The sequence below is a fragment of the Ischnura elegans genome, chromosome 12, assembly GCF_921293095.1.
Source record: "Ischnura elegans chromosome 12, ioIscEleg1.1, whole genome shotgun sequence".
NCBI lineage: Eukaryota > Metazoa > Arthropoda > Insecta > Odonata > Coenagrionidae > Ischnura > Ischnura elegans.
Genome location: NC_060257.1, coordinates 56,548,898 through 56,562,201, shown reverse-complemented (window position 1 = coordinate 56,562,201; position 13,304 = coordinate 56,548,898). Strand labels below are relative to the sequence as shown.

The window sequence follows — 13,304 nt, the reverse complement described above, 5'->3', positions numbered from 1 at the left end:
AAAAAAACCATTCAAAAAGGCGTCAGCAGCATACAAGTTTATGGTTTAGCGGTATCAGTGGAAATGCATGATTCTATGATTATTTCCGAGGTGATAATGCGAGGCGACCGCGTAAGATTATCGAAGGGATTAGCATTAAGAAAAGAAATGGAGATAAAAGTATACTGCCCTTGATAACACACCCTCATCAACGTCAGACGTGGGCGAACATTAAGAAATGAGACGTAGTAAAAACAGCCTATATAATACATTAAACGATCCAGCTCCAAAATATACGTTAACATGAATTGAGAATAATGCAAAACCTAAATATTCGAACAAATAAGAAACCATCCCTTACAACTACAATAAAAATATATCCGATCAAACGCAGAGAAGGATTTCAATAATGCCAGAGTAACAATACGAATAAAATATCAAATTGACTACAAACACTATTAATATTAAAGTTGCACACGAATGAATGAAAGATCTAGGGTATTTAAAAAATAAAAAACATAGAAAAACCTATAGCTCCTAAAACGTGGCTATCCCCACACGTTGCTTTTGTCAACAGCCCTGTCCTACCGCTCATACGTCAACTTAAATACTTTCAATGATAAAGGTGAACATTTACTTACCACCCATCGCACCAAACACGAATTTTTCTTTTACTTTCCTCTGCCATTTTTAAAATATTAGAGTGATGCTCGCACATCCAACACCCATTAACCCGCTCGCTACTGCTTTCGTTACAATTGTTGTCATTGGTCGATACAACATCTTATGACAACAGCAGAGGTGGCGGCGGCAGCGCGTAATAGCGTCACACCCGCGATTTCGAAATTATGCAACATAGGTCCTTAGCCTTACACGAAATATTTAACTTGATCAAGTTCTCATTTTTCCACTCCAGTTTCATTCCATTTTTCAAAAATGGAATAATTATAATTCATTTAAAACAAAAACTTCTATTCAATAATATTCTATTTCTAGAAGGTTCAAACACATTTTTACAAATTAAAACATTATATATTCATAAATGCGTTTTTGCAATTAAATATTACAAGGTAAATTCATCGCAATGCACATGCCAGTTTTCATTGAACAATAACACATCACTTGCAATGAGAAATAAATCTTCTTATCTTCCTTCGTACAATTAGAGTCATATTTAGTCTTTAGCATCAGCAATTCCACCAGAAGTTATCGCAAATGTAGCTTCACTTTCAGGAAGATCAGGGCTGAAAAAAATGCATGAATTTAAATTTCATTCACAATTTAATGAAGCTAAAAAAATGCTTGTTACATATGTAATGAGACGACTATTTTCTCTCTACCTGTCATAAATTTTGGCAATACGGGTTTCTCCTCTTCCTTTTCTTAAGCTTATCCTGGTTGTAGAAGCATGAGCTAAAATGTTTCCACCAACAGGTTTTTTAGGGTCAGGCTGAAATTCAAGACAAAATTTTTTGTCAAAAGCTTAATATTTTCTGAAAATTATAGCTCGGTGATATCTAAAAGCTATAATTATCTTAACACACCTGTATTAATACATACTAAGAAAATTTTTGAAGCCAATACTTATAAACATTCAAAATCTGCTAAGCCTTTAAAGGACGGCTTTAAATCCCAGACGTATCACTGCATGGCCGGGCATTTAAATGGCCTCAGTTTAAAATATAATAAGCAGCACCTCCAGCTAATTCTCGAGCGATGAAACTCATTTTAAGCCGATTTTAAACTAAGTGTGTCTCAGTGGTCCCAAAACAGACTGCAAGGCCATAAACGAAAACATTTGGTGGGCTCTTTTAGGACCGCAATGGATGATAACGGTTAAGTGAATCCAATAAACCAAAAATAATAGGCAAATTCACATTGACTGCTTTGGAAAAAAATACCCAAGACCACAAACATTTGGCTTTCAAGGCAAATGTTTGTGGGCAAGCCATGGCTTTTCAAGCTGTAATATTTCAGAACAGAAAAGGTTAATGAAACTAAAATCTTAAGGAGATTAATACAGTGGTTTGCTGGTTTTTTTAAAATTATTTGCTTCAAAAATAATAAGTTTTATTCTAATTACTTGTCTTATACCAATATTATTTTTCTTGGATTTACATAAAATTTATTTAAAACTTACGTTTCACGTATATATACACGTATAGTAGAGAAAAGGTTAATATCTACCTGAAAAGAAAAGGTTGCCCCAGGATCGGCAGTCATTTGATTTGTGATAAAGACAGCCACGTTATACTCCTCGGAGACCTTCTGCAAACGAGACATCATTTGGGCCAATTTTTGCTGCCTATCTGCCAATTCACCTCGACCACTGAAGTCAACCCGGAAAAGGGCCATGACTGAATCAATAATCTGAAGGATAAGAGTTTAATAAATAAGGCAGAAAAGGCATCAATTTAAATACTAAAACATACTCAAAATATAAAGGTTCCTACAAACATTTTAAAGAAAACGCTTATGAAGATATTTCACCCTCTAAAATCACATGCATCAAAAACTTAGCCAAAAATTTACATTGAGTTACATCAAGTATGTATTCAAAAATGACAATAGCGTGAATCAGGGGCGCAGCTAGGAATCAAGGCTAACGGGGGTTTTAGGCGCAAAAAACACTGGGGGGTCTAAGGGTGTTGAATACCGCCCAGGGTAAGCGGGAGGTGTGAGGGCCCTCTCCTAGAAAAATTTTCAGATAAACGGCTCAAAATGGTGAGTTTTACAGCTTTCTAAGGGATATTTTATTTATCCTTACACTATTCTATAAGTGATATTAATCCAATTAAGTGAAATATATTAAACTTAAAAATTTCTCTGAGCTCTGGGGGGGTTTTATCCCCTAAAACCCCTCCCTTGCTACACCATTCATATGAATAGGTAATTGAAATTCATAAGTTGGAGATATACCAGTAAAACGTTATTGTACCTATCCACACGATGTAATTAATGTGACCGGTTTCGTCGCAGAGGCGACATCATCAGGTACAGAAACCGTTATAATAACAGATATTTTGTTCTTGTTTATCTGGTTGCTATTACGTTGGTAGGGGAGGGTTGCGTTGGGGTTGGAGTGTCACTCAGCTTCACCCCAACGCAACCCTCCCCTACCAACGTAATAGCAACCAGATAAACAAGAACAAAATCGTCACTCAGCTTCACCCCAACGCAACCCTCCCCTACCAACGTAATAGCAACCAGATAAACAAGAACAAAATATCTGTTATTATAACGGTTTCTGTACCTGATGATGTCGCCTCTGCGACGAAACCGGTTGTATTAATTAAATCGTGTGGAAAAGTACAATAACGTTTTATTATTAAGAATAGATTTTCAAAAAGTAAAGCCAGAAACAATCAAGTTTATATACCAGTAACTTGAATAATCCTCCTTCTTCATGAAACTTGGCAGCAACAAAATCTAACAATTCATATTGGTGTTCTGAAGTATATGCTCTAGCATATAAGACATTGTCCAACACAGCATTCTGATCCAAATTAAATCGATCAGCTATATTTCGCAGTCTATCTGGTCTACTGTTGACATGAATTTGCAATCCATACAAAATCAGATCAAAAGGAAAATGATGCAAGAGAGGATCTGTTAAGGAAAAATTCTGTGGCACTGAAACCAAAATGTATGGTCAGTAAGACACTAAAACTATAGACTAAAATATTTTTTATTCTATAAAACCAATTGGAATCACAGTTAGTGACATTAAGTTACCCTTCCACTGACAGCAGGCTGATTCATCGGCTCCCATTGAGAGTGCTAATATTTTTGCGGGCCGATTCATAAACAATATACGTTAATGATAATAAAATTAATACTTTTACCTCAATATAATAAAGGCCACTCATCCCCAAAAATTCTTTCATTCTTTAACCACTTCAATCACTAATTTTTGATTTTTTTTTCTTTTTTTGCCATTTTTTTTATTTTTTCTTTCTCCTTTTATTTTTTCTTTTCTAATCTAGAGTGTATCACTGCTACGAGGGTTGAGGAAGTTCAAAAGCTCCACCACTATAGGGTCCACCACCTGGTTGCAATCACTGCCCTGGTTTAGTTCCTAGTCCCTATTGACAGGCATGCAGTTAAGAATTATATAAGGCTAGGGGGAGTTTTACGCACACCTTTTGGAACGATTTTTTTTCTCATTTTCCACACGGGCATATTGCAGCCTAGCGCGGTAGGCAGCTTCATAGCCATTTTGCCGTGAGTTGTAATGTTGTATGCAGAGATCTTTATGCATAATATCATAAAAATTGCACAAAAGGATACAAAGTATGCTCAGTATCAAGGAAAATTACTTTTCCTCCACCATACCCATTACCCCCAGGCAACTGAGCAGTCACACACAGGGTATGGGAAAGCTGTGTTTTTCCAGTCCTGAATTCTCCAAAAGCTTCTGTTATTGACATTGACTCAATGCCCCCTCCTAAAAGCTTGCTGAAAATAAAAACAATTACAATTAATGTGAATCAAATGTTTTATTGAAAAATTCTTCACACGATTACATAACCCTCTTATAGTGTTATGGGTTGAGATATAGCCTTCGCTTCTCAGTAGAAAAGTCCTGACGAGCTAATTGGCTTAATTAATTTCCATATCCGCTTTAGAGAGGACCACAATAAAAATAAACAATTACACAGCAAATGAACTTTAGAACAAGTTTTAAAAGCTGTGGACTTAGATCAGGGTCAGTGACCCAAAATTTTCTCAATTACGACAATACTATATCTACAACCATCGCAGTGCCATGTAGTTTTAAAATTTTACGAATAATGAGGCAGATTTACAAAACATTTGAATGCCTGCAGAAACCAAAGTGTGGCTGTTTTACTAAAAATCAATGGTGACAATATGTTTAAAATAATATTGATAGCGAATTTAATGAAATTTATGATTTCCTGATATGTGGAAATTGAAAAAAATATATACACACACACACGCACACAATACCCAATGTAGGCAACCCACATGACATAAAAGCAACCCCCTCTCCCGAAGCAAATTTCTGGCTACATGCCAGCTACCTATCTTTAAACAAAAGAGATATTAATGAATTAGAATTTTACACAGACTTACTCCAACTCTTTACTGCCAGTCGTGATGTGGAAAACTTGACGCCTTCTTGAGCTCACTTCAAGGGCAGTGATGAAACCTCCTCCTACATCCATTCCATTGACTTTAGCTACAGCTTCTTTTATTTTATCCACTTTTGCCTCTGAAAGGCCTCGAATGGCACACAGTCTCTTCTTGGTGCTCATTTGTATCCCTTTGACAGTGCATATTCCACTAGTTTTAAGCTTCTTGATGTCAGCTGCATTCTGAAACGAAAATAATTTTAATAGGGTAGTTTCCTTCGTCAAAGAAATCAAAAGGCATTGATTGCGATTCGTTACCCACCATTAGTGCATTCATAATATACAAATTATTTTGTTTTAGAAATCCCAGTCTAGACGAATGTTAATGGTCAATTTTAACCTCATTTGAAAAAGGCCAGATTGGTGCCCATGCGATGCCACTCCACGTGACGTCACAGGGACCTAGTTTCTATACGAGTAGATAGGAGTTTTACATCGTCTGAGCTCACCAATGCACGCATGAGCCACAGAGCTCAGGGAAACATGTCTTAATAATCACCTATTAAAACTGCCTATGGTCGGAAAGTTTCCTTCGTTTGATAAGGTATTAATAATCTTTATTTAAGCCAAGCTCTACCTGCTATCAGGGTACTCTGCTACCTGCTAGCAACCTGCATCACAGCAGCGGAGATATCCTTGCCCCCAAGGTCACCTCGCATGGAGGCAGGGGGAACCAGAATGACATCACACGGCTTTTCCCAGCATTCATACTTATTGTTAGCCGTCGCATTTTCGCACGCTTGAAAATTTTCACTTTTCATTTTACCGCGAAAAATAGATATCATAATTTCAAAATCTAAAAGCGTGAAATACATACTCCAGGAGGACATAATAATCTTTTCGATTTCAGGCAATAAAAAAATAATAGGAAACCACCCTATTCAACCTGTGATTAAGATAACATTCATCTGCGCAGCTCTATGTTTTTCTCGGAATCTTTCACAAGACTTAAATTTCTGGAATTATTAACCCTTTCGTGCTGGACGTTGGGTGGAGCCAACAGGCATTTTCATATGCAGAACACCTGACGTCGGGTATTACTGTCGCAGATTTTTCAATGCAAACGGAGGGGCGACGCAAGGGAAGGGAAGTGACCACTGAGGCAGCAATTGTCTCCTGCATTCAGGCCCGGCCTAAGATCCAGCTTAGCGAGTCCTTAGGGCCACTCCTCGGCAACTAAGCCCAACCCTCCCTCTCATTCATGATCATCCTCACCACAGGAATCCATTCCGAAGTGGTTATATTGTCATTAGTTTTTTCAATGATATATTTTGCGCATACTTCAATTTTTTTACATATTGAAAAGAATTCTTCATTTTGTTCTGTGCGCAAGCAATTTTTAAACGAAATTTTTGCATTAAAAATAGCTAACTTCCAGGCTTTTATAGCCTTCTTACATTGTATTTACTAACTCTGTTATTATTGTCTTTACAACAACATGTATGGTAAAAGATTGCATAAGTAGGTTGTACCTCATACCTTCAATTGCATGCCAAAAGCTCTAAGTAATCTAAAATCTTTGGCCGATATTAAAAGAAAAGTGAAAGAATGGTTAATAAGTGAAACTGAAAAATTGTAATTTCCTTAATGAATCTGAAATGTACAAATTTTATTAAATTCTTATATTTTTGTTTCAAAGCTCCTAAAACTTTTTTGCCATGTTATTGTTTTTTTTTTTGTTTATGAAGTTGTTACTTGTAATGTAATATAAATGCTATGCTTTCAATGTTGCCACTATGTTGGATAAATGGAACCTTAAGACAAGCCATATGGCTTAGAAGGATCAAGTTTGTATATGCTAATAAAGGCAATCTATACAGTGGAACTTGGTTATAACGTCATCAAAGGGACCAGAAGATTTTTAATGTTATATCTGAGTGACGTTATAAAAAAATCAGCCTTTAATCTGAGTGAAAGGAAAAAGTAAAAACGCAAATGTTCTGCAATATACAACACTGTTTATTGAAATCTACTCGTACATTGGAATATGTATAATAAAAAAACGTTAATAAAAAAATTATATTCACAATGAAATATTTTATAGCCTAATAAAAACCTTTTTTTACTGTCGAAAAAAAATCTTGTGATCTTCTTTTGAACGGTCCTTTCAGAAATATAAATTCTCTCCGTTGTGCAACAAACGTCTTGAAGCACGCTGAGTGCTGAAGCAGTGCAGCAGTGAAGCACTTTTGCAACCTAAGAATCGCAAAATTTTTGACGCTATACCCGAGCGTCGCAATATTTGTCGAGGATATAAACGGGTTTTTGTACAACATAAAATGTTCAATTTTGGCTGGTCTGTATAAAATGTGACGTTAAACCCGAGTTGAAGTTACAGCCGATGCCGTTATAACCAAGTTCCACTGTATATGTATTTAAAAAATAAATTAATGCTAGAAACCCGTTTAAAATTCCACAATGCTTTAAAAAATTCAATTCTATTAGAAGAGTAAATTATTAAAACTAAAATTAAATGTTCGGTTGAAAAATACACAGGTGATGCAATAGGTTGACCATGGATTCGTGCTTACATAGGGTTAAAGGGTGTACCCACAGAGCACAAAATATCTTCTAGATATCTATAAAAATCTTCCATGTCTTGGATATCTTAAATATCTTCCAGATGTCTAGAAAATATCTTCAATGTCTTGGATATTTTAAATATCTGCCAGATGTCTAGAAAATATCTTCAATCTCTTGAATACTTTAAATAATATATCCTCCTTTATTACGCCTAGAATATTCTTGTGTTGCACAGTGGGGACCAGGGAGTTCGGACCTCCCCTACCCCTCTTGAAATATTAAAGAACGTTTACTTTGCTTCATAAACGAAAAAAAAATCATTAATTTTTAAACTTGTGGGGGGGTTCCAGGAATCCGTACCCCCCCTGAAAAACAAAAACATTTACTTTGCTTCATAAAAGAAAAAAAAATCATTCATTTTTTAAATTTGGGGGGGGGGGTCCAGGAGTCCGAACCCCCCTGAAATATAAAAACACATTTACTTTGCTTCATAAAAGAAAAAAAATGAAAAAATCATCAATTTTTATATTTTGTTGGGGGGGTCCGGACCCCCCCACCCCCCTGAAATCCGAAATATAAAAACACATTTCTTGCCTTGTTAAAGAAAATAATTTTTGAAATTTGGGGGAGGGGAAATTGGGGGGAACCAGACCCCCCCACTCACTACTATTCACTGATTGAGGCTCTGTAATACACTAAATAAAACTATCATAATGATAAACTGTGTTGAAATTCTTACCTAATTTTAAACCGTCTGGAGGGGGCATGTGCCCCCTTGCCCCCCCATAAATCCTCCTATGTAGGCTGGTATCATTAGCGAATCATTAACCCTGAATTTTCCCAATGGATCCAATTTGAATGTGAATGTCTATAAAATATCTTCTCAAAGATATCTTGTAGACATCGGAAAAGCAGACATTCAGATATCTACAAAATATCTAGAAGATATCTAGAAGATATTACAAGTTATTTTCTAGAAATTAGCTGAAGACATTCTAGATATTTTCTAGACATGTAGAAGATATTTTGTGCTATGTGGGTAGTCCAGTGGCCAGGGTAAGGGATGGACACCCCACCCTCTTGAGCTGGGTCCCAAATCTGAGGGACGAAAATACCACGGTAATTCCACCCCAAAAGAGAGCTCCATGCAGAGAGGTTTAAAATATTCTCATGCTATTCGTTGCGCGGAAAATGTTTTCCAACTGTAGGCGCTGGCAGGAAAGGGTTAAGAAAAAAAAGTAGATAAATGATATTCATCTACCACCACACATCTAAACAGGTATGTGGAGAGGATGTAAGGATATCAACCACTCGCAAAATAAAAGAAAGTGCACATGGGAGGCAGTACACCAGTTCAACCTATCATTTCATAAAGTCCTTTTGTAAGAGAGAAAAACCAATTATTTAACAATACATTCATCAAAACATCTCACATTTTTGTCATTTCAGCCAGATCTAGAAACATGGTAAGGGTATACGATGATATTATCCATACTGTCCCATAATTGGATTGGCTAAAGCACCTCGCACCAAATCGGAAACCTCTGTCCAAGTAAGAGGCATAATTTTTTTCTTTAAATAAGATATTATTTTAACAAATGAAAATGATAGTGTCCAAGGAATTTTTATATTATATCATTTGTTTTTAAATTATATCATTTGATTTTACATTGCCAATGATTGCCCTACATAGGGAGCAGGGGCGCCGACTTATAAAAAATATTGGGGGGGCCCATATCCGAGGTCTTGCCCCGGGAAGAGGTTAAATTCAAAGTGTGTCGCAGCACCGAAACACTATCATGATTCACACCACCTGATTCAGTCAACCTGCTTCACCTTATAATTATTTGTTTTACCACATTGTTGAATTTATTTTAAAAGGTAACTATCATCAAACATGGGAAATAAAAATTACCAATATATTTTTGTGATTTCACAAAGCATAATATAACTTAATTATTTTCTTGAAATATTGAGGGGGCTCCGCCCCCCCAAACGAATCTTTGAGGGGGCTCGGGCCCCCTCAGGCCCCATGGAGTCGGCGCCACTGATAGGGAGCCAATCTTGGACCAAAATGTTGATGCTCGAAAGACTTTGTTGGGCCGAAATTGGGTGCCATCTGGGGTGTGGCTTCAATTTGATCAATGAAATTTTTCTATGAATTCTTAATTTTAGGATAAACAGATTGCTATTAAGAATAGGTAATACCTAGTATACTTTCATCGAAATGCCAATTTTCATCAAAGAAATGGGGATTGTCAATTTTAATATGATGTACTCATTAGCTTTCAAGTCGGCCTCCTCAACTAGATGTAATCTATCTGATTTTAGTACATGAGTCATATATAATCACTTTGTAATAAAGAAAAACTCATTGGTATTCCTTGACAATATCATTCTATATAAATAATAATAATTAACTGCAATACAGAAATAATATATATTCTCAATTCTCGATAATAAAAGATATCTATATCCTTACTATTCCATGATCTTGTAACATATCAATGTCCTGAAAGAAACTCTCTTCCTCGTCAACATCGGAAACCTCCTCCTCAACCACTTGGTCATTCATGATGGTTCAATCTAAAGAAAGAAAATACCAGTACTTAAAATGTTATGCTACAGAAATTACTTAAAAACAATCGAATTATAAAAAATGAAAAATTTCACGTATCGGAAATAGGATAACTTACTTTTAGTCACGGAGAAACCAAGAGCAGAAAACTTTATTGGCGTGTTTATCAGTGTTTAAAGCGTTTGAAACTGAATACTTCGCGCGCACTGTCAAATTCATAACTACAACTTATAAATAAAGGTAAGACCAATAATATACCAAATTATTAAAATTAATAAAACTTAAATGATTTTTTATCATTTTTTATATAGAAATGTAAAGAATTTTATCAATTTTATAGGAAATATATATAACTGTTTTTACCGGCTCGACATCAACTTCCGGTTGTAGAAGACGCGCATGTCGCATTGTGAGCACACGTGAGAATTTTCCCTCCGTGAAGCGATTTAAATCGCAGAGAGGCCCGAAAACATCAATCCTTCGAAATATTAATTAAATCATCGCCAAAATGGTTAGTACCAACTAAAATTACTATTACAATGTGGTTCATTTATTATTTCACGCTCTTAACTCAGTCACGCCTTCCCTCCTCAGACGGAAGAAGTCAATCCCAAAGCTTATCCCTTGGCTGATGCCGCTCTCACGTCTAAAATTTTGAATTTGGTGCAGCAGGCAATGAATTACAAACAACTGCGAAAAGGGGCAAACGAAGGTATGTGTTTCTTGCGGTCTGTATAATTCACCGGCCCCGCGTTGCCTTACTGGGATGTTGATCGTAATATCACACGAGTGCGTCTCTTAATTTCGTCTATTTGCCTTACAGCCACGAAAACCCTGAATAGAGGTCAGTCGGAATTTATTGTCATGGCAGCAGATGCCGTCCCGTTAGAAGTTCTTTTGCATTTACCATTGCTGTGTGAAGACAAAAATGTGCCATACGTGTTTGTCCGATCGAAGCAAGGTAAGAATTCAGCCTATATCTGGTTAATGTAGCGTATGTTAGTAGCTATTCTCAATGCTGACCCATCAATTTTGTTTATTTTAGCTCTTGGTAGAGCCTGTGGCGTTTCTCGACCAGTGATCGCCTGCTCGGTCACAGTGAATGAAGGTTCTCAGCTGAAACCGCAGATTCAAGCGATTCAGCAAGAAATGGAAAGACTTTTGATATAAGTTGTATCAACTTGTGAAGTTATTATTACCTGCACGTGTTAGCCATTTCATTTAGTTAAACTGGTTTTGAGAATACCTGTAGAATGAAATAACTTTTGATTTACGTTTGTGTGGGTGTTATGATGTCATAGTATTCGACTGACTTGGCGCCCTGCCATTGCAAAGGGCATGTGAAGATTTATTAATTTTGAGTGACGAAACTACAGATGGTTTTTTGTGTGGATATATCTGGATCGTATATAGATTATCTTTTCCTGTGTTTTTTGTTTTTTATATTTACCATGAAAATATCTCTCTAGTGGTCTTGTAATCTCAAAGCCTGTTCAACTTAATGATTGCATTTAAAGGTTAAATAATTGTACTTCTATTGAATGTTACTCAATAAAGTTATTAAGCAGGTAAATTATTGTTATTCTATGAATAATATATTACACTTGGAACACACTTAAGTAGCATGATATTAAGCATGCTTTCAATTTTTTGTTTTCATCTTCTCAATTCACAACTTTCAGTTGTACTTAACATGAAAGCAGTATGAAACAAGCGCCAAGCAAGCCTCTATTTTACCATCAAAACAATTGTTTGTGAAAGATATTGCAGAGAACTGCCATCAATGAGAACGGTTGTGGTTACAACGCGGAGGGAATGCTAACTCAGCGGCTGTGGAATTTTCTCCTAAATGATACTGCTGTGTAGGAGCTCAGTGCGAGTACTGTTGGTTCTCTCAGAACTTTCCTGCTGCTACTAGCGGAAGTGTTAATTGGTGGGAGTTCAAATATTTTCTCAGGTGTAGCTAGATTATTCAAAAGTGCATACATAATGCCCCTTCCACTTTTTCCATTCGGGAAGGCTCTGAATATGCAACCTGGTGGGTTAGCGGCCTATTCCCATGGAGACCTTGAGATCTCACTCATCTGAATGTGACCATAGGTCCTCTCCTCACTTCAACTTCTCCTTGAATGAATACATTATGAAATATTCCTTTGTGAAGTTTTGAATGGTTGGAGATGAAATATCCGAATTTGGTAAAAATAATATCCAAGGATTTTGATGAGAGATGAACTGAATGCATATATAATTTTTTCGGTGGGATGTACCAGTAGTTCTGAAGGAATTGGTAGAGAAGTTCATGAAAGAGAAGAAATACTTGTATTAAAAGAATAGATGATGGGAGAATTGAATGGAGAGCTGCTTCAAAGAAATCTTAGGATTGTTGACTGATGATGAAGGTATTGGTTTCAGTTTTTCACATTTTCTGAGCTCAATGAAAATTTTATAAATGAGAAGAAAATATTCCAATAATAAATGGCCTCTGGCAACTGTTTGGCTAACAGATAATTACAATAAGAAATCACGAGCTCACCTTACAAGAAATGTATAGATTTCTCCATAATCCTACTGTCTGTGAAAAGTTTTTTTTGTGAGTAATGAAACATTAATATGTCAGTATTTTTATGATTAATACTTCTCCCCTCACTTCAACTATGCCAGAATTCATTTATGATATAATGACACATCGCAAAATAAAGTTTCAAGTGGAACGAACTGGAATTGCTAAAGAGTAGGTCAGTTCAACCCAATAGGTCATGATACGAAGCAGTCTTTTAAGGCCACCATTGCGTAGGTTAGAACTGCTTACATTTCTCATTATGGCATGCAATTGCACAAACGAAATTAGAACTGGCCATTATGCCATCTCATGTCCATGTATTCTAGCTATTCACTGCTTCAAAAGATGCAATTTTGACAGTACCTTCGTGCACACATTAGATTGTGCAACTGCATGTCCTATAGATAGCTTTCTGTAAAAGAAAAACATGTCTAAATCATGCCATCATATCTCTCATTTGAATTTAAGGATTGTAGAAACCACTGGCTTTTACATGAATTTTTAGAGA

At 36.1% G+C, this 13,304-nt stretch overlaps 3 protein-coding genes across 4 annotated transcripts in view; 1 reads left to right on the top strand and 2 right to left on the bottom strand.

The window, feature by feature from the left end:
- LOC124168784 (ethanolamine-phosphate cytidylyltransferase) overlaps positions 1-747 on the bottom strand; it is a 28,872-nt gene extending 28,125 nt beyond the window's left edge. The window contains exon 1 of one of the 2 annotated variants that reach the window (XM_046547088.1): positions 621-747. In XM_046547088.1, the coding sequence (XP_046403044.1) occupies positions 621-697 (77 nt within the window). In that variant the 5' untranslated portion in view covers positions 698-747. Of the gene's footprint in view, positions 1-507; positions 531-620 lie in introns of those variants that run through there. The other variant, XM_046547089.1, reaches the window with a different exon arrangement.
- A 222-nt stretch (positions 748-969) lies between these two features.
- LOC124169118 (meiotic recombination protein DMC1/LIM15 homolog) lies at positions 970-10,442 on the bottom strand. The gene is made up of 8 exons (XM_046547611.1): positions 10,355-10,442; positions 10,141-10,244; positions 5,077-5,318; positions 4,270-4,437; positions 3,359-3,524; positions 2,167-2,349; positions 1,320-1,429; positions 970-1,223 (listed from the first exon to the last, which is right to left on the bottom strand). The coding sequence occupies exons 2-8, from the start codon at positions 10,231-10,233 to the stop codon at positions 1,154-1,156; spliced, it is 1,032 nt and encodes a 343-aa protein (XP_046403567.1). The 5' UTR covers positions 10,234-10,244; positions 10,355-10,442; the 3' UTR covers positions 970-1,153.
- Positions 10,443-10,605: 163 nt separating this feature from the next.
- LOC124169481 (NHP2-like protein 1) lies at positions 10,606-11,809 on the top strand. Its single transcript, XM_046548106.1, has 4 exons — positions 10,606-10,747; positions 10,831-10,948; positions 11,060-11,197; positions 11,282-11,809. Exons 1-4 carry the CDS (start codon positions 10,745-10,747, stop codon positions 11,404-11,406), a joined length of 384 nt encoding a protein of 127 aa, XP_046404062.1. The 5' UTR covers positions 10,606-10,744; the 3' UTR covers positions 11,407-11,809.
- Positions 11,810-13,304: the final 1,495 nt, after the last annotated feature.